Here is a 26,347-nt window from a genome sequence, read left to right as displayed (position 1 = left end):
TGTATTGAGTCCATGAACTTTTATTTGGAACAAAATGGGCTTCACACATTTTCATAAGGGTCACTGCTGGGCGGAAGGACTGTTCATAAAATGTGCTATTGTCCCTGAAAAGAAATTAATTTTGAATTCAATTGTATCTGTCAGTTGGGCATGAATAAATTACAAACATCTTGATCCTACTGAAGCCGATGAACTGTTTATTTTTATATGAAATCCAGAAATATTTTACAACCCTTCTCCTCAATGATCTGAACACGTCTTTAAAAACAGTCATTAACAGCATATCACTGGCTATGCAAGAATAAGGACATGCACAGATAGCAGTTTATTATCCCAGGAAACCAGGTTCCCTAGAAACCCCTTTCTATTGTCTAGGGTGATGGCATAGCCACCAACAGGCAGACATCAAAATAGTTCAGCCTGAGTTCACACACAGGAGATACATTAGTTAGTCCAGTTGGAAGTAGCATTATAATTTAGTTATTTCTTAAAAAAAAGAAAAAATTAAGTCACAACTTTCTCTTACTGTAAAGCAAACTGAAATCTGTGCTTGAACTCTTTCTTTAAACATACCAAATAAGCACAGTGAAAGTCAGCCTCAGACTGAAGACATCTGTAAACTAAGGTTTATATTGCCACACGGAAAGCTGAGTTAAAACAGAATACATAAAAGTATCAGTCAACAAGAATCATATTCTCAAGGATCAAGAGGTGAACAAAAGCCCAACCTCCATTATGTTTTCCTCAGTTGGTTAGAAGGAACATAAACTAAAAATTTCATCTAAGGAACTGCAGAAATTGAGCTGGAGGGATGAGAAAGCCTTGAATTTCTTTTACAGACTTACTACTTTTCAATAAAACAGAACTGAGGAATGTTGCCCAGACAAATGTACAACTGGACTACGCCGACAGAAAATGGTTTTGACAATTCAGTTACCTGAGAAAAACTGATACCAGTATTGCAGAAATCTTTTCAAGTTCTCAAATGACATCAAAATGACCCAGTACACTTTGAAATATGTGATCCCAGTGAGTAGCCAGAGGTCGAGGAATACACGTTTCTGTACTGAATGTGATAAAAATGAGCAGGAAGATACCTGGAACAACTAAAAGGCACTTTTAGCTGGCATGTGTTTTGATATATACTACAGCAAACTGTGTCAGGTATGACTTTTTACTGAATCTTCTAGTGGTCCAAGCAGTATAATGGTACACACTGTTAAATACAAACACTTGACCAACTAAATAGTCAGTAAGCAATGCCAGCATATTTAATACAGGGAGAAATCCACATTTTTATGGAATGTAAACAGTAAGGTTTCTAATAAAGACAGTTTCATTTAAAATATTATTATATGTTTAACATTACTGCATGCAACACTTGTCTAAACGTTTCATGTAACCTCTGTGTATCTCTAGGCAAGAAACAGTCACCATAAGATATTTGGAGATAAATTCTCCAATCATTGAGTCTAGCGCTGCACACAAAATTGCAAACATCCTCAGTAAACTGTACACCTGGACAAGACAGATGTTTGTATATAAAAGGAAACTTCATTCACATAGCCACAAGGATCTGACCCTCGTGTTGTAAGAGGCACAGAAACTGGGGGGCATGCTAACTACAGCACTTAAAATGAGACCTTTTATTCCCCAGATTTCAAGATGCCTTTCAGGGGCAGCTAGACAACTGAAGTGTAAGTTCTGCCAGAAGTCAAGAACTGTCCCCACCATCATAACAACATGGTTGCTAAATTCAGACTGATACACAAAAAAAATTTAAAACATCTAGGCTTTTCTTATGGGTTCATTCTTCACATTTAAGAGACACCAACTACTGGAAACAATTTTTTTTACCCTGTATTTTAAACCTTATGTAACAGGTGAAGTGAAAAGCACTAGTTAACAGCTGAACGACCACATCATTATTTCTTTATTGAATCCTTACTCTCACTTGAACCAAAAGTGCAAGGTATTAGTAAAATGTGAATATCACAGGCACCTGAACAGAAGCACAAATTGGTTTAGACTTTTGAAACTGTTTTTGTAAAAGAGCAAAGAAAATAGTCTTTGGTGTAAGCTCACATGGTGCAATCCAAATAGAACATCAGTCAAAAATTAGAGAAAACCCATAACTTATCTTCTGAAGGAGAAGAGCCCAAGCTCAAGTGATCACACTGATTTACAGGCACGGAGCTCTTCTAGGCAGCATTCTTGGTCTTTCACTACACTCACATAGCCACTGGCATGCTAAATATGATGGGTTTTCAAGCTGCAAGTGATGGAAAGCACAGTGTCCCCACCTTTGGTCAGATGTTAGCAGATGGCTGAGCCATGTGCAACCTGGAGCTGCCTTGAGACAGTGATGCAGTCTGCATCTTCTAGGAGTCTCCAACCAACACTCAGACAAATAATGGCTTGTGAGAGGAGGAAATACTGGACAGAATACTCTCCCCACTATCAATGGCCACAGTTTTAAGCTGGTGGTTAGGAATTAACTTTTCCTGATGCCTTTAAAGTAAAAAGCAGAAGCATACCTTTGGCACCTGTTTCACAACCAGTCCTGGAGAGTCCTGACTGGTATTGAGTTTGCTAGGTGTTCACTGTAAAACTGAAAGCTATCAACAGCTGAAGTTAAAAAAAAAAAAAAAACCAACAAGACAAAAAACAACTGAAAACACACACATGAAACAAAACAACATAAAAATGTATTTAAAAATAACATTCCTCTTCAGTATGTTTTTCTCCTAGGCCACTGTCCTTACACCTGTGTTTCCACAGGAAACTGCTATACCTGGCATAAAATTACTCCACTAAACCATCCTGTTCCTTATTCTCCAGCAAGGGCACGTTTGTATCTCCCTTATCCTTTTCATTGGCATCTCCACTGTCCTTTGATTGCCCTGATTTCTGATGAGCAAATGTGTAAGTGTCTTGGTCTGTGTCCGTCAGGGGTGGAGGCTCCTCCTCGGTGTTAGAAGAGCGTTTAATGTCTTTTCTGAAGGAGAATGGAGGTGGAGAAGGCGGCAAGCTACCAATGGGTCCATCAAAAGGCCGGTACACATCAACTTCTGGAGCGACTGAGCCATTGGACTCCTTCAGCAAGTGTCCATAGACCACAGCATCATCAATAACTGCATAGACATGAGACTCATTGTTTTGCCTCCCTTTCCCAAATAAGCCTTTTTTTCCAGGCATCTGGGTATTCACATTAGCATTGTACACTCCCACCATGGGATTCTGGGTTTTCTTCTTCCTGTTACAGAGTTGAAATTGTTAACAGGTCAAAAACAACACGTCTGGTGTGCTGGAACTCAATAACAACAGCTTCTGTTCACTCATCCCAGCCACACAGTGTCAGGCAGCCTACCTGGATTAAAGGCTTTGCTCACAATTTGGGGAAAAATAACTCTTGAGACTAGACATGCTTTTTCAACAGAGCAGAAAATAACTTCACATTATTTGGTTACCAACTGTTGCTCTGCTGATCCTGAAGTTTGCAAGATTAACTCCAATGGTCTCCCAAGCACTGGGATCCTGGCTGTGCACTGTACCGAGTCCCACAACATCCACTGGCATTAATAAGACCCAGAGACCATTAGATCCTCACAAAAACAAGGCTGAGTGTTACTGAAGACAAGATAGTGGGTCAAAATGAAAGTCAAATGAACTTTTCTCGTTATGCTTTCCTGAGTGACTGTCCCTAAATTGGAAAGAACAAAGGCTGAACTGAAGACTTTTAAGCCTTTATTTGTAAAGTTCCTGTGTGGCAGGAAAATGTGCCCCTAACTGCACAAGTCACCATATTGCATAAATTCTTTCCAGCTCTACAGCTTCAGGACCCAACCACCTTGGCAGCACTGAGCATACATGTATCAGAGAGCCCAGGCTATCAGTGACTTCCGATTCTGCTTGTATGAGTAAAAACATAATTTTTTATTTTTATGTTTTTATGTTTTGCACATAAGCTTTGCAAAACCCATTTCTCTCCCCAAGGGCTCATCTCAGAGAAAAATGCTCCCACTTGATGTGCGGACTCCAGGAGCTGCTGGAGGCTGTGTGGATGAAAGAATTAGTGTATCTGTGTGAGCTCACAGCTTGTTTGAACAAAGACCTGAGTAGAATGCCACGCATGCACCGGCCACATTCACTGGGATTTCATCTGGCAGGGACTGCTGAGGAGGTCCAACCAACACCTGATTCACAGTACAGCCAAAAGCCTGCACTTAAGGCCAAGGTAAGCACTGCTCTGCAGGTTGAAGTAATGTGACTGCTGTGTTCTTAAAGTCAGTCAGTTTAGAATAAAGAAGCATTCCTGGGGGTCACACTACAGACCTCATACTTTAGACCCTGGTTCAAGGGATCTGTATCAACCTGTGAAACAGAGGGCCCAGCAGTTCTCCCAAAAAGCCTTCTTGAACTGCCAAGTTACACATCCTGAATTATGAACTTACTTCTTCCTAACACAGCACACAGTCAGTCCAATCGCTGTGAGAACTCCAGCGCCGGCCACCACAGCAAGTATGATTCCAAGGTCTGCAAACAGACAAGGAACAAGGACACTGAGCAGAAGAAAGAACACCCAGCTTTCTCCTGAAATCTGTCTGGGTTTGAACCCGTCAAGAGCTTCTAAGCATAGCAGCTGCCTGCAGAGCAGGAGTTCCCAAACCATGCTCGCCACAGGACAAGCCAAGCCATTTCCAAGAGGTTGGAGGCCAAGCAACAGCAAATTCTCACTACTGGCAGTGGAGCATAACCAAATCAACCAACCAACCCACCTCAAAGAATTTGATACAGTTCATGCACTGCTAAACTTACCCACAGCACCTCACAGATCTCTGGCTGAATAGGCAAGGAAGAGATGAAACCACAGAAAGAAATAGAGAAAGACTCAAAAGAAGAAATAGTAACATTTCCACATCTTCCCCTCAAAACCATCCTTTCCTCCAAAATGCACAGGTTGTGTTGACCTGGGGTTATCTAGGAGTCATAAAATTGATTAGGAAAGTCTATGCGTGAGCAAAGAAAAATGCTTCATGCTTTAAAAGAAGTATACATTAAAAAAATGGGGGAAAAAAGATCAAAAAATTAGAAAGTGCAAATGTGAAGCAAATTTACATAAGCAAAGCCTAGCCTAAAAATGCCCCCTCATCTTTTTTTTTAAAAAACTGTTTATGTTTCAAGGAGATGAAAGAGAACAAGAATGCAGAATTTGCTGCTAGCAGTCAGGGCCCAATCTCCATTAAATGGTCAGACCTGTCCTAGGGAGGATTTCTTGCTCATGTGAACAATGAGACTGATTGAACTGCTAACATAAAGTGAGGACTACTTGGATGAATAAGTTTGCATAATCAAATCCCAAGTTGTTCACCAGGTCTGTGACCCTGGAAGGGAAAAACATCACTTGATCTTATTATACATTCTGTCTGTTATCTCCAATTAAAAAATCTAAATTAAAACTTTTTAAAAAATGAAATCTAGTCTTACTACCCCGATCCCTGCAATTGCTTGTGTTACTGAAAGAAAACTCGGAAACACACCTCCCACTCCCAAAAAACCATACCACATTAAAACCCCTCCTTGCTCCCCAGCTCCTAGAAGTACCCAGCTGAAACTCTCGGGAGTTTTTGAGGGACAGACGTTTTCAAAGGCAGGAAACTCACAAACTACCCACATCTAAGGAGGACCACCATCCACTACTGTTACCCCAAGGGCAAGCAAGGATACAAGCAGAACACAAACCACCATGACATTACAGGACTCACCTATCTGCTTGTCAGCAAAAGTCACCCAGAACTGCAAGGTCAGCTGTGTCTTATCCACAGGTTTACAGTTGGAGATGTTCACCCAGAAGTTGTGATGCATATTTCGGGGCTGAGGCAGGAGCTCGTCCTCGCGGCGCACGGTCTCCTCTGCTCCCGGAGTCTCCTCCTTTATGTTGATGTAGGCACGGCCCGTCTCACAGGCAATGCCCATGCGGTCCTTGGAGAAGCCGAGGCGGGCAGTTTGCTTGCTGGGCACAATGATGAACCATGATATGGAAATGTAAGGAGGTAAACCATAATGCCAGTTGGGAGTCTGCAAGTAAACTTTAGCTTTTGGATTTGGACTCACAGTGAATGTGCACTCATCTGCAGTGAAGGCAAAAAAGACAAGAAAACTTAAGTTTTGATAATTATCGTCCTTTTCCACATCAGTGTTATCACAATAAACACAGACATACCTGCAGAATTTCCCACAATCAACAATCCACTACCTGGAATACAAAGCTCCTTCTCTCTTCCCAAAATAAACCACATCACTGGTTCAGATAAAGACTGATTCTAGAGTCTAGTCCTAGAGCCACTGCTATAGAATTGAACTCTTAATTTGTTTAACCATATGTGCTTTAATAAGCCTATTGAGAGATCTATCACTGTACAACAAAGTAGTATAAAACCCACTACCTTACCTTTAATATGTGGCACAAAAGACATTTTCAGATCCTGAGGGATAGACTCATTGATGAATCCTTTACCAAATGTTTTTAAGGATATGGTGATATTATTCCTCATCTGAATCTTTTCAATAGAGCCACCAGGACAGAATACACCAACATTGAGCTCAGTCTCTGGGGTGGCACTAACAATGCTGTAACTGTAGCTTGTGTTGCACTTCTGCTCTGGGACATGTTGCCGAAGTTTCAAGGTCGGAGATGTAATTTCTACATTAATCAGATCAGTAGCCAAGAGCTTCCAAATAAACTTATGCAGTTGAATTGGCAATCGGGTAATAGCCTTGGGCACTGAAAGGGAATAGACCTTCCTCTGACACCAACGAATATCCATACAGCCTGCAAAAACAAAAACAAAATCCCAAGGGTTGGGTATTTCTTGCAGAGGAAATACCTGGGCACACACAGAGTACTGTCAGGTTTGCATTACAGACCCAGATAAGCATCTACCTAAGAAAATATCCACTCTTAGTAACCTTTACCCAAACGTGTACCGTTTGTACCTAAAGAGCTTTATTTTACAGGTGCAGGACACCAAAGAAACAAACAGAAACAGATTCCAAGTCCCTCACTCAAGATATACCTGCTGACTGGGACACTGTTGCAGACTAGTCAAGGTACAGATACTTTAAATCTCTTTTCTATCCTTAGTTGAAAGCATTTGGGAAAGTCCTACATCAAGGGGACACACAAGCAGCACAAGATGCACTCCTGATGGCAACCTTGTTCCTGCATTTTCATGGGCAGATTGATGGCTCTCTGGCTCTGTTTCCATAATCTGCAGTGAGAAGATTCTTAGGTGACTTCTACCTCTCCCCTTCTAGGAACAGCCACGCAGTTTCTGTTCTTAAAGGTAGAATGATGTACTGAACAAGGTCACCTCCAGATTCATTGTACCCATCTCCCAGCTGGCCAACACCTCATTTCCAACATCAATCCATTTAAAGCCAAAGTGAGGGAGAAGATGTGGCTGACCCCTGGGGAAAAACATGCAAAAGCACTCCCTAAGAACCAGCATTAAGGCACTTTTGTAATAATAACCTATGCCTTTTTCAGCCGTGATCCTCAGGCGGGACAGGTCCTTGCACAGAAACGAGATCCTGTAGACAGCACCAGAGACTAAAGTCAAGACACGGTCGCAGGTGCGAGGATCCTTGCAGATCAGGCATACGGGTTCAGACACGAGGGGGATCTGGCTGGGCCACCCTTCCAAGTGTATTGTCACAGTCATGTTCTTCTCCTTGCTCAGGTCGACCAAATGGGTGACATCTGCAATAAAAACACCCCAGAGCAATTACAGGCAAGAAGCACAGTGTGAACCAGAACCTCCTTTGCCTCTTCTCACCCCATTATATGAGCAGCTGTTACAGCAAATATTTGGAACATCTGGAAGGAGAAAATAGAAGGAAAGAGAAAAAAATGCAAGTGTAGTTCATAAAGATTGACTATCACGTGGAAAGATAGATTTTTGGATCCACACAACATCCTGGTGCTGTTAATAAGGCACCTCTCTCTGATGTCAAAGAAAGCAAGGTGGTCTAGTGGAAGGTGTCCCTGCCCATGGCAGGGCAGTTTAGAACTGGATGAACTTTAAGGTTCTTTCCAACCCAAACCATTCAATGATTCTACAAAGGAGATGGGGGGAAAAAGCAGTGTACCTATATACACACATACACACACATACTCTATTACTACTCTTCATTTTCAGGTTTTAGCTTTAGCTACAGAGTCCTACACAAAGTCCTACACAAAAGGTGAATAAAATAGCTTTCTCCTGTGTGGGAAATCAGACACACAAAAAGGCAAGTGGTCAAATGCAATTATCCAAGCCATTGGCACAACCAAGCGCATAACCTAGGACCCCTACCACAAGGTTATCATTTTTCAGAATGTTTTTTCCTGCAGCAGCTAAACACAGGAAGAGTTAGATCAAGAAGTTATTGTGACTGGAAAGAGCTGTATTTTCTTCTTATTTAATGACAAGCACCACAGACAGCTGTGGAATACCCAAATGTTTGGGAAGCTTTGAGAATACGCAGATACCAATGCATTTTTAATAAGAGCAATGTTGCAGTTGGCAACCTGAGGGCTGAATTTGAATCTTTGATGGAACTTACATAACTACAAAATCAATCATGGAATTCTATAAAATCCCTAGAGAAACCACTGTTGTCCCTCAAATCCAAGTGGTTTATTACTTGCATTTCATTCACAGAATGACAACCTGTTTTTAATTTTTTAGGTGATTATCGTCTTGTCTACCGGCCATAAATATATTAAAATTCTCTCTGCTTTCCAAAGTAGAAGGGAGATAAAGCTGATTAACTGAATATAATGTTTTCATTCTGTCTAGCTTCCAAGATGCAACACACAGTAAATGTAAGCAAACACAACTTTGTTAACAACAATTCTGTGAGGATTTGCTGCTCATAAGTGGAGCCAGGCTAGACAGACAAAGAACAAAGAATTGTAACAGTGAGATGCTACAGATCCTTTTTGGATATGTGACTTCAGGGCACAAGCCATTCGAACCTTATTCTCTCTAAAATTACTTAGAAAGCCTCTAAGTAGCTCCTGACACAGTGGCAGTCAAGTGTGGACTTTCCTGCACCTGCTCTCCTGCAGTGAGTGAACCTTGATTATCAACCTCCACCTTGAACTGAGGTCAGAGCTGCGAAGTCAGAGGCTAAATCACTACCTCCATGGCTCATTACCTAGACAGGCCTTTTATTTCTGTTTTTAGAGAAATGCTCTGGTATTACAAGTCATTGTGCTACACCAATCTGAATTTTGGGCTAGAAAACAAACAAACAAACAAAAAATTATTTTCTTAGTGTAGAGAAAGAAATCCAAAGAATGATGAATAATATCCCCAAAGAATAATATCCCCAAATATGTAGGGGATATTATTACTGGAATACCTTACTGACAACTTTTGTGTTTAATGTGACTTCTTCACACTTGTTCAACCTTCTCTAGGAAGTAAAATAAAACTCCAAGGAAGGAAGAAAGGAAGGAAAGATGCATATTGATGCCATTAGTAATATGGAGACAATTTTACATCTCTTGTTTCACCAGTTAATGCCACAGATCTTGCTACCTACCATGACAGTGGGTTTCACCTTGTTAAGTGCAACTGCTCATGTAGGGAGCAGAAAACTGGGCTCACATTTTAAGAATGATCTTTAAAATGTTAAGTCTTATGTCTGAAAGCAAAACTGTTAAAGGCAGTTTTCAATTACATGATTCAGGTGCTGGAAAGGGAAAGGAGTCTCCATTTATAAGTTACAGTGTAAAAAATACAACAGCACTTAGTACTCCATTGCAAATTGCAAATTTCAGCATCGCTGCTTGCCTTGCTGTACTGGTGGCCAGTGGTAGGGCAGTAAAACAGGCCTCAGTGTTGCTTGGCAACCTCCTTAAACTCAGAGAGATACCAAAGACAAAAGAGTATTTCTCTCCCTGGTGGTGCTCAGTCCAGATATCTGTAAGCAAAAGCAACAAAAGGAGCAGGCAGGTACTTACTCTCATCAACCTGTGGGAGCTGAACAACAACTTGGAAAAGCAGGCGAAGGATGCCCGGGTTCTGGGCATCCTGATCACAGCCCTGGAGGGACATGTTGAAACTGCCAGCAATATTGGCAGGCTGGCTGTCACTCAGCTTGAACACCTCCGGGTTGCTGGGGGAGCCCGGGATGTAGTACTCCACCCTCTCCTCCTTCCTTTCGCAGTTGGAGAGGCTGTAGTTGTGGAAGAACACGCTTGCTCTCATGTTGGAAGGAATCACAAACTGCCACGTCATGAGCTCATCTTCTGGAAAGCCCAGCGGGTAGTTAGGGGACATCAGAGTGATCGAAGACTCCCCCTTCAAAGTGGATTCAATAATGCACAACCCTAAAACAGGGAGGGAACCACAACATAACAAACAAGTTCCAATTACTGAAGACACACTGACATATCCAGCACTCCAGAAGCAGAGAATTTTCATTTTGACAGTGAGATCACCCACTCCAACTACAGGTTAGGTTATTACAAAACACTCAGACTAAAACATATACTTGAGCTGATTCTTTTGTCTTCAATTACAGCAAAGGTAAGGAATATATTAATACTGCATTTTCAGTTTAGCAGGTTAGCCTTTCAAGCACATGGACAGACAAGCCTTTATTATCGGGAAAGGCGAGATCCTAATTCCTGTGCCTGGCTTTGCAAGAGCAAACACTCAACCTGATAACTGCTTCTGCTTCACTGGGTTTTGGGAAACGAAAGAGGCAAGCTTTTATAGCAGCATGTAGCTCTCTTTACAAAAACCTCCTAAGTCTAACAAAAGCACACCAGCAAAGAGCCACAAATAGGCACAATAAAACACAAATGTGAACTGTGCAGGCTGTGTAAGACACTTCATCTTGGGATAACTCTCGGCAGTGTAAAGTTGGGTACATAGAGATTATGGTCCCACTCTAGGGCTCCAGTGATGATGCGTAGCTGTGAGGAGTGCCAGGAATTACAAAACACTCATGTTCCAGTAGCTCAAGCCTGGACCAGGTTTCTTTTATAACTGATAGCAACAACACTAGAATTCAAGTACAGAGCAAGATTTGTCATGAGATCACAAAGTAACCCACTGATTGCTGTATAATATTCCAGGTGTTTTAGGAAGATAATTACACAACAGTTTATGTTACTGTGCAGGTTGAAACAGATAAATGTATTTAAGCAGCCTCATGTGCCTCCCATGCACTGCTTCCCTTCTCCCACACTCCTCTCTCGAAGAGAGGCATTGGTTTGAGGCTCCAGAAGTTAAAGAAGCTTTTTTCAAAAATAAACAAGACTACACTACACACTGCAACCAGCAAAAAACTCTCTGGCTTATTCTAATTATATTACCTAGTCTCATCTAGCCAAAAACTCACAAAACCAAGAAAGCAGGTATGTTTAAGTTTTAGGAAGTTTAAAGAGATTTAAAATGATTAATGTGCACCAAAACCAGAGACAGAACAGTTTTCATAATTAACAATCAACCAAACTAAGATATTTTGACTACAGAAGAGCACCATCTAACCAAACTAAAAATCATACAACAGTAGTTCCCAGAAAAGATGAAGTGGAAGGGAGTTAGGGACAGCAGCACCAAATCTGGAAGGGTAACTGTGAAGAAAGGTTGAAGTAAATTTTGCTGCAATCTGCAGGAGGCAGTTTCAGTACTCCGTACTCACGTTTTATGGAAGCCCTGTTGGCTATGTTGAAGCCTGAGGTGGTGAGAAGTGAGTGCCACGGGAGGTGCAGGGACATGACAACTCCTCCCAGCAACTTGACACGAGACACGGAGCCATTCCTGCAGAAGGTGCCAATGTTGACTGTGGCCTTATCAATACAGCTGTTGATGTTGTAGCTAATGGAGTCTGGGCATGTCTCTCCTGGTTCAATCTGTCTTAGCCATGGGGTAGAAAATTTTAGCTCAAGTCCAGCTTTTGTACTTGCCTTCACATCCCAGATGTAAGTCCTGTTAAGGCGAGGTAGCCCCAGTGGGTAAAGATGAACATCTCCAAAGGGACATGGACCTGACACACAGTCTAAAGGCAGAGAGAGAAGAGCTGTGATACACTCTGGAAAGCATTCCATTAAATGGGGAGTTTGATACTTCCCCTTCCTTGCTATTATCACAACTTTTATGTTGCACTTAAGTTTTCTTCTATGTGCACTGAAAGACACTCCTGTCACATGGTCACAGCTTGTCTCCAAACAGGACTCCCACCCCATAGAATAGACAGGATAAACCTGCTTTAGTCAGGCTGACTAACAGAAGGGATTCATTGTCTCTAGTATTCCGCCTTGTTTGCTGAAGAATTTAGAAGGTATTTAGTGAATAGGGTAGAGTCTGAATGGGGAAAAAGGAGAAATGCAGTGCCAAGTGAGCTGGAAATCACTGGTCTAGAGAATCCATTTTATCCCATCTCCCCCAGAGAGTTTCTGGCAAATCATTCATCATTAAATTTCTTACTGCTTGCCATGAACTGTATTTTTGTTCCCTTGGTGCCCAGATGAACAACAAGAACTGCCACTGCAGGATTCTGGGGGGAACCCAAAAAACTTTTATCTGAAAAATCCAAACAATTGATTGACACTCAAAATAAATATACTTCAATCCATATCTAGGCTTCAACTCAAAAGCAGAAATATCACAAGTGTGTCTTGCAAATATATGAGCTATATATGAGTGAGTGTTACTATCTGCATGAATTATATGAATAAAATTCCAAAACATTAAGAGAATTATCCTTGAACATCACCCCAAAAATAATGAAGATGTTACTAAAGACTGAATACTCAATGAAGTTTGAGATCTAGATGACAAGTAGCACGTGTTCATGCCGTTAAAGAGTACACACTCCAAGGATAACATTCAAAGCAGAAGCTTTACTTACACTTCTGAGCTTACAGTTTCTTGACTTCAATAATATTCATTAAATATAAAGAAACGTGCAGGTCTTCGATGTTTCTGTTGTCCTTATAGACACAATCAAGCTGTTCATCAAATGCATAATATATTATCATAAGTGTTCAGAGGCTTTTGACAGGAGTAAAAAGATTCTTTGATGGGTTTATAAATTGTGGGAAAACGAAAGGCAGCATGGAACTGATGCAACAAACTGCCATCTAGCTGTTTCCAACACAGCCAAGTCAACACTAATTCTGCCACTTGCAATACAGACTTCTTTAGCTTGCATAGTAGTAGCAGTAATTCAAGGTTTTTTTATCAGTGCTCAGAGATTTCTTCTTACCTAAGATTATGGGAGATACCTTAGTACAGTAGCAGGAAAAAGAGCATGTGGTTTTACTGGAGGAAAATTACCTCTGGGGAAAAATTTAAAAATCTGTATCTTACCAATATTTTTCTGAATTTCCATGATGAAATACTTCTCTGGAGTACTACAGGTGAAGGTAAAAGTCACATTCTCCCCAGACTTTATCTTGAGGTCAGACCTGATGACATTTTTAATGCGAATTCGACAGCTTGGTGAAACACCGGGTCTCAGTTTAATCGTAACTGTGGTGTTGTCCACTTTATGAAGAGAGATCGTAAAGGAAGCTAAGAAAGAAAAAATACGTAGAATAGAGGTGTTTTGTTATTAGCACGTATGAATAACACCAGGCTCTCCACACAGCCCCACAGACGTCACAGTGTCCAAGGGAATATTAGCATCTACATTCTCAGGAGCCCCATGTGTTGTACCAATGGAAAACACCTTCTCTCTTCCAGCACAGACAACATAAAAACACGCTTGCTGCATGTGCCCAGGAGAGGTATACAGGGAATTTGTGCAGAATCAGTTCTGCTCCAGTTTACCCTCACCAGTGTCATTTATTTCACACTTAAAAAGTAGCTCAGCTATTCTTTCAAATTTTTGTTCTCGTGATTTTTCTTTTCAGTCTGTTTTCACACAGCCTGCTTCATTTCTGAAGGCGCCCATCAAGTCATGACTCAATCCAAGAAGTTTATTCAGCAGCCAAAACAAAAAACGAGCTTCAACTTTAAGCACAAACAATGATAACAGGTGAATCTCTGGGTACCACTCAACAATTACTGCAGGCCAGATGAGGTATTCCAGCAATACCCAAAGCACATACCAACAGATATTTTTATGTGCAGTCAGGGCCCTCTCTCACCCTCCCCACCCTTCACAACTCATTCCCTGAAGGTACAGGATGCCTGTGCAGTGCCCCTCACCACCACAGAAGGCATCTGGTGGCCTGAAACAGACTGTGTGTGCTTGGACACCTCCTCTCCATCTCTGACACGACCATCACTAATTCACAGCTTTTGGGAAATACTTCACAGATTTCAACCTATCCTCAAGTACTGCCAGATGCAGGAGCAGCTCTCACAGGAAGTACTGCAGCCACTGAATAAACTGCTAGTTGAATACTCTATTTTACCAAAAAAAAAAAAAAAAAAAAAGAGCTTCATGAAAAAATAGTTTATCAAAAAAATTACTCAAACCTGACTGTCTTCTAAAAATATACACACAATATGAGACACCAGGGAGCACTGACTGGACATCCAACATGACTATTATTAACTTCAGTTGGATGCTTAGCAAATATTGAGCCCAGCCCTAGCCAAAATAAGTCCAGTTTGCAATGAAGTCAACCATACCCCAGCCCCAGGTGAAAATCTGAAGAAGGTCAGTCAGTAAGTTTTCCGCTGCTTGTTTTCACTGTTCTCCCTTCCTTATTTCAGTGTGTGGAAGATAGAATCATAGTGTCTACAGCACTTGTGCTATCAGTGTATACGAAAAAAAATCACACATATAAAAATTCATAAGAGATCTAGAAATAAAGGTACCCCAAGTTCGGTTCAAAAACATTTCTTCCTTGAGTGGAACATCACACAGGGCTGCAAGACAAAGCTCTGCCCGTATGCCAGGCTGGGAATCCTCTTGCTCATTAACCTCAATGAAGGAAGATTTACACTGGCAAACCCAGCAGAGCAGCACCCTGAGGGAGCCCGTGAAGCCATTCCAATTACCAGGCAGCATGTCAGGAAGGTGTAGGAAAGCAGCTGGCTCACACACATCCACAGGATGCCCCAGGCTCTGTCCAACTGCTCAGCATCCCTCAAGCACCAGTCTGGTCCATGTCAGCTGCTGCTGATGCAGGGGTGATAAGGATGCTGGTCAGAGCCCAGACATGCAGGGTGGGGTTGTGGGGATCGGGGCTGAACACACCATGGGAACCTTTGATCAGCAGAGCCCTCTAATGGCACACGAGCACACCAGAGACCCTCAACAAAAAAACCCACCCAGCTCAAAACCTCAGTCATCGCAGCTGCTGAAAGCAGCTTATTGCATTAGTGACTCAATTTCACACAAAAACCATCTGTTCTATCGAAGAGAGGTTCAAAAACCTAATTTTTACAGGAATTTCACGGTTTTGCAGGGCCAGACTTTCACTGCAATGCTTTGCAAAAGCCCTGGGGACTGAGCAGTCGGCATGGTACGTCCCTGCCACTGGAAACATTACTGTTCCAGGTTTGCCAACACCAGGCATCAAAAATTCAACTGCTAGGGGAAGTAGGGCAGAATAGAGTACTCAAAGACAGAGCCCATCATGTGTTAATCTGAGTTTTGTTGGACTTGAGCTTTTTTGCAGCCTTTCTAGCTTTTCTACACAATCTTGGGGTCAACAGACTTAGCAAGTCCTTGAAACTGCCTTACCTATTTGCCTCCAGGATCAAAGGTTTTAAATGAAAATCTCAAACACCACAAGGCTTGCCAAATTGCAGCACATATTTTTAAACACAACCCTCTAATACCATTAGTGAGTACCTGGTCACTGAGTAACTTTCCTACAGCTTTTCAGTGCTGGGACAATTCTCTGACCTGAGAGCCTACACTGAATTCTCCTGCCTCTTCCAATGGCTGGCACATTTTACACCTGGGTTTCTGCCTTAGAAATGCTTTTGCAGTGGTTTTTCCCGAGGAAATAAAAAAGATGATGGTGTAGCCTGGGAGCTGCCTGTACAATGACCTTCAAAACACACAGGGGACAATTGCAGGGGCAATGTCCATGGGGTGGGGAAGAGAGTAAAGCCAAGCAAGCAGTCAGTGCTGCTCTTCCTCATTCTTCAGGAGGAAGCAGTCTCCGGAAGAGAAAGTGAAACAACTACTTCCAACCTAGCCCAGAGTTTTATTTCCCATACTACTGGATTCTTTTTGGGTTCTCTTGGGGTCTTTATTTATAACACTAAGTGCACAAAATACCTTTGACCATGATGGTCATCATTTTGCCGATGTTTAAGTCACCCAGCTATGAAGCGTTAACAGCATAAACCAAATAATTAATAACTATGGACAAAAGAGACTTCTTTCTTGCACATGGTAATTGTCATAGTCATCTTGTACGTTTACAAATATTACTAAAAAGTCTGTTCCTAACTCTCTGGTCAAACACTTATCACTGTTCCTTTCCCCATCCCTGGGACAGCAGAGCCATATGGCAAACCTGGCAGGACAGGGTCCAGGACCACCAACAGCCAGCACTCCTGCACCACATGCTGGCACATGGCTCTAATTTTTAGTCATGAAGATTAAGTTTAAGCATAGTTTTAAGCACATGACTAGTTTTAAATCAAAACAAATACACACCCTGAGCTGAAACCAAGGAACAGAAATTTTCAACATTTTGAAATAAGCAAAGCATTCCTACAAGGGTCAAAACAAAGTATCATCTTCCCCAACCCTGGAAAGACCCAAATTCTGCTGCCTGGACTTTTTTTCCCTCCTTCCCCCTCCTCCTGCTGACTTCATGACCATATAATCGTTCTTCACTTGATCCCTCTGCAAGAATATAAGATATTTGTCAGCTCAATATAGTTTTCCAGCATAGATTTGTCCCATTCCTCAGCTTTCCTAAATAGGACCTGCCCAAAATCACAGAAATGTTTTCAATGATCAATATATCATCACAGCAGTAGCCAACAATGATGCAGATCTATACCAAATTAGGCCAGCACAGTTGCCTGCTAGAAGCCCTCAGGAGAACAGACACCTTTAGCACATAAACAAACAGCTTGCACAGATGAAAATCCACAGAAAATAATTTTGGCCAAGAAATAAGAGCACGGTGCTGTAATGCCAACAGCAGCCAGCTGCTAGGGGTGTGCTAAGCTGCATTAGACTATCAAATCTAATAGGAAAAGCAGAATAATAGAATCATGCAGAAAGTATATCCAGTGATCCCAAAGTTGCTAAAAAATAAATGAACAAATGGCTAAAACCCTCCAAACTACAGCCACACATGAGCAGCACGATAGAGAGACTACTTAAAGAGCACCTTTATTGGAGAGCTTTTATGAAGACGAGTGAGTCTACTCATGATTCACACTACTCTGTCTTTGTCTATGACTCGCACTGCATGCCTTTTTATTGGGATTACCAGTAACCGGACACACGTCTTGAAAAGAAGCAATTCCTATGCCTTATTGCTGCTGCACAGGGATGACACACAGGATATCCAAACCAACAAGAGGAAGCATTGCCAAGCTGCATCTCATCTCATTGTCTATACAACAATGATATCGTTCAGTTGGAGGTAAAGCCTCCAGTCCAGAGCTGGTTCACAGCTGATGCAGACAGCTGATCTCACCCTATTCTTTCTTCCTCTAAGCAATTATAGTTTTGCAGCCTCCCTTGGATATTTCATCAATTGCCCTTATCTCAATCTGCACCCTCCCTTCCACAACTGGATTTTTCTACTGCTCATCCTCATTTCAGAACGTGCCTTCATGAGAGTCGTGTCATCACAGCATCCCTCTATCACTAGAGTAATGCCCCTCTCTGCACAAGCACAGCTTTTTCTCAACAGTACGATATTTCCAAACTTCTATGTTACTGCTCAGAGCTCTCCCACTGGGGTTAGAAGCAAACTGCATAGTGTAAAACAAGTTCGATTACTCCAGAGAGTTGAGCCTAAATTTATTCACAGTGTTTGCATCTGACAATCTCATAGTTATTGTAACATGTACATATAAATGCCAAAAGGACATTTTTCCTGTACAAGAGGGGGTGCAATGTAGAAGACAGCTGGCGAGTAGTCAGGGCAGTGGCACCCACAGAGAGTGTGTGTAAGTATGCACAAGCAAAGGACTTGGCAGAACAGCAATTTTTATGGCTAGGTAAAGTGCCTTGCTACACAAAGCAGGAGCTAGAACAGAGTCCAACCAGTTTCGGCTTGACAGCTGCATTTTATTGCAGTAATTTACCCATAAAGATCTATGGATTGTTTCACATGACTTGACTGGATGGATTAAAACAATCAAAAAAGCCCCAGACAGACCAAGAAAACAAAACACACAGCAAAATCCCAGATGTTAATTTATCCCAGAATTATGTACACAAACTGTTGGTTTGTTCATTCCGGTTAAATCACGGGCTTGTTCCATGACAGCCACTTTTACCGAAACCCAGTTGGATGGAGCTGACTCAGACCTCATTCATGAGCTGGAGGAGCCGGGCTGCTGTGCAAGACGAGTAGCAGCAGCACTTGCTCCGATTAGGAAATATCTGTATCCAAACCCCTGTTCTGCCCCAGGGGGATCTGAACCCACATAACCAACACACCTCTTCGGAGAACAGGCTCGTTCCCTGCAGTGTATCGTGCCACCAGCTTGGAACAAGGATGGCACAGGGATGCTGCGTGCCTCTACAGCTGGGCAGGCTCTCCTGCAGGCTCACTGCCTCCTGCAAGCCCTTGCAGGGATGCTGACCTGCAGGTACATTCAGAGCCTGCTGAGGTTATTCCACTACACATAATCTGCTGCAAAAGTCATGGCAAGGGGGTGGGAAGCAAGGGGTACAACACAGTAACTCAGTGTGGTGGTGCATCACCTCCAACACAATTCACTGCACAGTTCACTCAAATTGGCCAAAAACACGTCAAAAAATATTTGAGAGAGTAAACATCTCCCTGCTTTGCCAACTCAGTTGTTTTGCACCTGTGTTATTAACAACTTCTTTCACAATTTGAGTCCAACTCTCCAGTTCAGCTGCAGCACCCAATTGCCCAAGCATCATTCAATCCTCCAGTCTCACCTGCAATGTAATCCAGGTGACTGCCTTCACATTCTTCAAGCCCTTAGCAAAGTTAGTCAGGGACCCACACACCTGGACTCCTCTCACCTCCTGAACAGTGCCGTGAGCAGCAAAAAGGGGATCACAAGCACCATCACAAACTGCAGCCAACCTTTCCTCTTCAGCTGCAAGCTGCTGAAATTCTGTTTGACTTTGTACATCAACCAGGTTTTCTGTTTACATTTAAAAGGTAAACTATTATCTACATTACATGATTATCTCCTCATATTTGGACCTGTCTTCCACCACCACATTTGCCTGGGATATGAGGTCCATATTTTGTGAAAGGATTGCTTTAAGTGAATCACCCAGAAAATTACAGTGATAAAATCTGCAAAGCTTGAAAAATCTTACAAATAGATGCTGCCAATTGCTATTATGCCAGTGGTAAACACACCTTGAGAGGGCACCTGGGGGAGAATGCCCATTCCTCACCCATCACAGTACTGCCCCCTAATCTTCACTGATTGTTTAAACTGATAGCCAGGATGGGGATGCAAAGCAGGCGGGATGTCACACATTTCTCTCCTCATCAGGAAGGGCAGACACTACTGGCATAGTGATGTTACAAGCCATTCCAGCACAATTCACCAGAGAAGATCTGTCAGCACCCCAGGCCAACAAGGCTGCTCACTCAAAAGTTGTTAATTCATTAATTTGTAACAGGAATAAAGTCCCTTCAGATTTAAAATAACTGGGGGAAAAGCCCCGAACAACTATACATTTCTGTACTTCTACCCCTTTCTCTAGAACCTTTTTGAAGGATAATTAAGACACTCATATAACTCGTGTAATAGATTTTTTTAAAAGAAGCTTTTTTCACCACAAGTGGGAAAAAGTGTTGACTCTGAGCTGCCTTTTCTTAACTATTATTTTACAGATATGAAGTGCTGCTGCTTCTGTAGAGGTGAGATGGAGAGCTCATCAAACACCGTGTATGAGCTGATCACCAGCTTGCATACAACATACAAAATGTTCAACACATGGGTCTGCACGGCTTGATGAGAAAATGTCACACTGGCTCGAGGAACACTGACACCACACAGGTCCCAGCAAGAGCCTCCCTTGATCAAAGGGGTGTTTGCTTGCACAGTTTTTATCCCTACCTTGATTTAAGCCAGCAAGAGGACAACATCTCGGAGCATGTCTGAGCAGCTCTTCGGTCTTGGCTCTGGTTAACAAAGGTGTAAAAGCACATTTCGCAATCAGGGATCCCTCCCACGCTAAACATCCTGCCGTCTCTCACTTCTGAGAAACTCCAGATCATCCCTTTCCACTTCTCAAAGCTGGCTCTCTCCTTATGCTAATGTCTCACAGCCAGAGACTCAGAAAAGCCAAAGCCAACTCCAAAATACCAGCATTATTGTACCTCCCAAAATAAGAGTTTGATCCAACATCAAGTAACCACACTCACTTTGTTCCCCAAGAAATCAAAAGGCACAGCTCAAAGCAGGCTGCCCCCTTGCACCCTTGTGGATGGTTGTTAAAAGTTGTCCAATAGAACAGGCAAAGTAGAGACCTTGTCCCCTGTACAGGAGATAGATTAAAAAATCTACACTCACAGGCAGACTAGATCTTACTAACATACCTGAAATGCATATCTACTAGACACTATGGCACAATTCTTCAGCTGAAGGTCTTCCAGGAGGCCACATCAATACCATCCACACCAGGCAGGCCCTGCTGCAGGCAGCAAATCCTCACCTCTGTCACCAGCCAATACAGAAACTCAAGATGTTGCTCTAACATAAAAACCAGCAGCCAACAATTTACTAAGCACAGCCCAGCCCACGTCCTTTCCTTCACGCCCTGGTGGCACAAGCAGATGTGAAGCAAGAAGAAACTGTACAGTAACATCTGCAAGAGATTCGAGTTTTATGAATCAAGGGATGGTGACCCGGCTCTGTTGGCTGAATCCTACTAAGAGAGCACCAAAAGTCAGCAGCTGCTCTTCAGGAACTGGTTAATGGTTTGGTTCCAACAAGCCAACCCGTGCTGCAGTGGGTGTGTTGTCCTCTCCAGAGCTGAGGCTTGATAGAGACACCTGAGCAGCATCAGTGAGTTGGATGCTGTCCCAGAAACTGGTGGAAGTGCTTTGTGTTAAAGTGACGTCTTTACTCTTTCCCCCAATTGTGCAAAGGTTTATAAATTACAGAAATTACTAAAGGTGTAGATTTAAAAAAATATTTTAACAGAAGCTTACAAGAGTAGCCCAAAAAAGAGCTCATTTAGATCAAAACTGGCATCCAAGGCCATTTTCCCCATATCCTCTAGCCTGACACGCTTTGCTGCAGCTGAGTCTTTCTAGGAGCCCTTCCAAGGACACCAAAACCAGAAAACATCCAAAGGAAGACCTCCAGGGAGCACCCAGAAGAGAGCAGGAGGGCTTGGCTGCTGTAAGAGAACTACTGCTCAGCTCAGCGGCACAGCCCACTGATGGCAGTGGTGAGCAGCCCCTGCTTCCCCCACAGCCCCAGGAATAACCCAGCACCACCACTGATCCCGCCCTGGCCACAACACAAAGGGGTACCACTCCACACACATTCACTGCTCTTCTCTACCATTCATCTCTCACTGCCCAGGACCTGAAAAAGGTCATGTTTTGCCATCAGCAACTACAAAAAGCAAATGAGAATGTGATCAATACAGAGAAACTGGTGAAGAACAAAAAGGAGCTACTCAGCCATGATCTACACTAATCTGCAAACACACCATGCTCCTGTCACCCATAGCTTTAGTTAACACAGGTAAAGCCAAAAGTATCTTGACTTTGCTCTCAGCACAGGATGGCTCCTCATGCTATTTCATATTTGAAATATTTCTGGAATGCACTAAGTGCAGAGTTGTTCAGCCTCTGCCTAAGACTGAGGGGTTGGCAGCTGTGGATCACAAAGCTTTTAATTTAACATATGCCTGTATAAATATCAATTAAGCTGGGTGATAAGGGCTACGTTAATAAACCAAACCCCAGAAACATTTACTTATGTAAATACCGCAGCTGCTATTACATATTTCAAGAGGTCAGATTATTTTTCAGTAATTTTTCTCCTACTTTTTCTTCTATTCCAACATTATTTATAGATATTTCCTATAAACAATTAACAAGCCTGAGCACAAGTGACCCAAATGATATCTGACATCAGGCAGGGGAAAGGTTTTTCCCTTATTTCATAGAGCAAGCCCTGATTTGTATCTAGAAACTCATTGCAGTATAGCAGGACAACACACAGAATTGTAATAAAAATGAGAGGAGGACAACTTTCTAGCTAACAAAATTTCGTCCATGTCACAGGTCCATGGTGCTACTCTGGACATGAGATTCAGCAGACTCCAATTCTCTCACCTTGTCTCTCCCTTGACTAGTCTTTTGCCTTGAGCCAGTGCCAAAAAGTAATCCTTTTCAGCACGTTTTCCCCTAATTATTGTTTGGCTGATGAGCCACCGCACCAAATGACAACCCCAGGCACAAAAAAGACGCCAGCTACCTAAGGAGCCAGGCTCAGGAGCTGGCTCACCACATCCCATTTCTTCTCTCCTGGGCCACTTTGTAGCCAAAGGGCTGCTATTTGTTCGTGTTTCCAGTTCAGCGTATGAGTAAGCCCAGGACCAAAAGTACAGCTCTTGGAGAAACTTCATTCACACAGCTCCAGAGATCGCAACCTTGCTGAGGATCTCTAGTTGGGGGGGCACTCAAATTGGTGGTCATTTGTGCTGCTGTGGACAATAACGTCAGCTCAGTGTATTAATCCTCAAATATTTTCATGTTCCCACCTCCTCACGCACCCACTCAGGCCTTCACATTACCTCTACATCCCTTCAGACTTATAGATGAACAAAAAATATACACAGACAAGGCTCACCTCTTAAAAACAAGCATCTCAAACACACAAAGTTCTGGAACTGTGGGGGGAAAAAAAATTAAGGGTATTTTCTGGTGGAGAATTTAAGGCAGTAGTACCAGAACTGGGACACACTATAAATAATTTACTATAAACACATTAGTTTCTAGAGAGTAAGAAGTTAGCACTCCAGACTGATAATGGCATGAGGCAAGCAAAAAAAAAAAGTTTCAACACATATACGTTGTTGTAGTCTTAAAAGGAGAGGTCTCAATCGAATGATTCAGAATGGAAATAATCCAGTTTCCACTGACTTTCAGAGGAGAACAAACAGGGCAGTTATTTATGTTCTGTCAGAGCAGCAGAAAGACCCTGCTAACAGCTTAGGGTTTTTTATTCTATTAAATGAAGCAGCTTTACATGTTAAGACTGACGTGTGACTCAAATCAGTCAGTTGCCAAGAAAAAGGTAACTGGAGGGTAGAGCAAGAATCAACACGGCACTATCTCTAAACTCACTTATTATAACAATGACATTTTAAAGACAAAGCCCAGAATGTATATGCAGATTTTATCACATTTATAAGGATACTTTAAACCTGAAACGTTTGTTTATGTTTCAAAGACAGCATAAAAGTCTGATTAACTTCATTATTAGTGCCTCAAAGAAACATTTTCAGTTGGAAAACACATTTTCAAAGGTCAGATAAGCAATACTCTGTTCACACTCCCACGTCTGTGCACAGCTATCACACCAAATACTTCTTTCTGTAGTTTTCCAGCTATAAGTTAGAACCAATCTTTCATTTGATAATTTACTTTACGCATTAAGTTGCATCTCAAGAAAACCCACAAGCTCCTCTGAGGACAATGTGACCAGCCACGCTTGACCTACACCTTCCTACAGGAACATCACTGTAATACTGTTCCTGCTGGGAAAGGGTGGAGGGAGAGGGTGGAGGGAGAGGGTGGAGGGAGAGGGTGGAGGGAGAGGGGAGAAGGAACTTCATCAAGGATGACAAGAGACAGCTTTAGAGACAGGCACACCAAAATTTGTAGCCATCCCACCAGGGCATCACGACTCCCCAAGAAGAGGCACATGTACCTCATACACACCCCATGTGCACACCCAGGCTAAACCCAGTCCTGCTGAAAGGGAGGAAGCTGCAACCAAGGAAAGGGAGGCAGCCAAAACACAGCAACAGCAGAGCCAGTACCAACATCAGCACCAGGGCAACAAGAACTCCTTAAAAATTACAAACTACATAGGAGTGCAGAGGAAAATCTTAACCTGAGCTTTCTTGGGCTTTCGGGACAAACCTTTGCTCAGGGAAATGTTCCAACAGTTTTGCTTGTGCAATAACAACAGCAGCTCCCACTGGAAGGAAGGACACACCAGATCTCACGTGCCAACGAACCCGGGAAGGCACCATTTCCCTCTCCTGTCCCACTCACATCATCACAACCTTCAGCCTGCCAACCCATGCTACCAGTGTGGCTGAGACTGAGCCACCTTTTTTGGGGAACTGGGGGTTCATAAAGAGGAGGAGGCACCACGTTAGAGAGTTTGAGAGGATGACACAGGACCTGGCATGCAGGAGTGGTGGTGCTTGTGCAGGAGACAGACCAGAAGGCAGAAGCATGCAGCTGGAAAGGAAGGGACTGAAGGACGTAGGAAGAGGGGCCACCATCAGTGGCAGCAAACCACTGTGTCTATCAGTGGTGTTTTGTGCAACTTCACTCTTACTAACTTTGCTTTAAAGATCTACTTCAGGATTTACCAAAGGGCAAGGCCAGTGGTTGGCGAGCTCTCTCTCTCCCAAGTTCCTCCAGATTAAGCTAAGATCCTTGGACAGTCTACCTTCTCTGCTTCTAGTGCTGACCCATCTAAGGTTTTAAACTTTCGTTTACTCTGAAAACAAAACACAATTAACCACAGCATAATATCCTTTCTTTTTCCTTTGAAGAGACTTAAAGAGGCAAATTGCTTTTATTCACTCAACTCAGAGGCAATACATTAAATGCAAATATTTTATTTAAAATACTACACAGCTTGAAACTCAAACCTCAGGGCTGCCCAATTTCACAGGAAACATTTAGAGTGCATTGTTTATAATAGTAACGGCCTGAGCCCCACTTCAGTAGAAGTGTAGTTAAAGGTAATAGAAATATTAAAAAGGCACAAATTTCACATCAGACTCTTTAAGTAATTCATAGTCACTGCAAATAACTCACCAGTTATTTTGTACATAAGGACTCATACTTCAAGAGCCTTTAACAGGACTACTGATAGCAGTGAAACAGACTGTTTAGTCTTGAGGATGGGCATTTTTTGCAATCAAGCAGCTTTGGAAATTGAGAAAACACCACACACTGTCCCTGTGTCCATAGCTGGAATTCTTTTGGGGTCGAACTTAGGGTTAGATACAGGGGGATTGCAACAAACATCCAGGGATTTCAAGAGATGCAGAGCTGGTAGTGAGCATTAAACCATCTGACTCAGACGGGTATATAAACCTTTCCATTTCCCTGCATCTACAGTTCACCCATTGCTCTACATAAATAATATTCTCTTTGCTGAAAAGCTCAGGCAACTGCACAATCTCACACAGTACACAGTCCTAGGAGCTTCTGCCCTTTACAGAGAATTCAGCTGCCCCTCTGGCTTCCAGCGAAAAGGACTTTGTAAAGTTACTTGCATATTCAATACCCCACCAAGAGAGCATGTAAAGATCAAATTTATCTTGTTAGCATTTTTAAAGAGAAAGAAAAGAGAGCGTTCGGAGGAGAAGCGCTGAAACTGAAATGTCCCACCGCACAAACATTACGGATACGATTCTATCCCATCCGCACCACCACCCCTGCCTCTTTTCAATAACTAATAGTCATTAAATCAGCAGCAGGACACAGGGATAAAGGCAGAGTCACCAGTCTCCCGCCTACGGTGCCGCCAACTAAGGCGAGTCCGGGCTCAGCCGCACGCCGGGCGGGTCCCCCCGGCCCGGGCAGCCCCTCGGGCGCGGTGGGGAGGGGATGGGCAACTGAGCCCGGGTTGGGGGTGATGGGGAACCGGGCTGGGGGTGATGGGGAACCGAGCCGGGGGTGATGGGGAACCGAGCCGGGGGTGGGGGGATCCGGCCCATCCCTGTCCCTGTCCCTACCTTCCCGCGGGACCAGCTGCGCGGAGGCGGCCAGGAGCGCGGCCAGGAGCGCGGCCAGCGCCCGGCCCGCCGCCATCTCCCCGCATGGACCCGGCGCCGAGGCGGGCGCGGGTCCCCTCCGGCGCCGCCGCCGCCGCTTCCTGCTCCACCTCGCACCTGGAGGGACGGGCAGCGCAGGTGAAATCCCTCCTCTTCCTCCTGGGCGGCGGGGCTGGCTCGGCCC

At 43.1% G+C, this 26,347-nt stretch overlaps 1 protein-coding gene across 1 annotated transcript; it reads right to left on the bottom strand.

Moving 5' to 3' along the window:
* CDCP1 (CUB domain containing protein 1) lies at positions 1–26,253 on the bottom strand. The gene is made up of 9 exons (XM_032105743.1): positions 26,125–26,253; positions 13,380–13,583; positions 11,710–12,066; positions 10,019–10,387; positions 7,535–7,762; positions 6,452–6,832; positions 5,766–6,131; positions 4,455–4,536; positions 1–3,256 (listed from the first exon to the last, which is right to left on the bottom strand). The coding sequence occupies exons 1-9, from the start codon at positions 26,198–26,200 to the stop codon at positions 2,806–2,808; spliced, it is 2,514 nt and encodes an 837-aa protein (XP_031961634.1). The 5' UTR covers positions 26,201–26,253; the 3' UTR covers positions 1–2,805.
* Between the last annotated feature and the right edge of the window lie 94 nt (positions 26,254–26,347).

Source organism: Corvus moneduloides, chromosome 1, assembly GCF_009650955.1.
Source record: "Corvus moneduloides isolate bCorMon1 chromosome 1, bCorMon1.pri, whole genome shotgun sequence".
In the NCBI taxonomy this organism is placed as follows: domain Eukaryota; kingdom Metazoa; phylum Chordata; class Aves; order Passeriformes; family Corvidae; genus Corvus; species Corvus moneduloides.
This window is presented reverse-complemented; position numbering and strand designations above follow the sequence as displayed.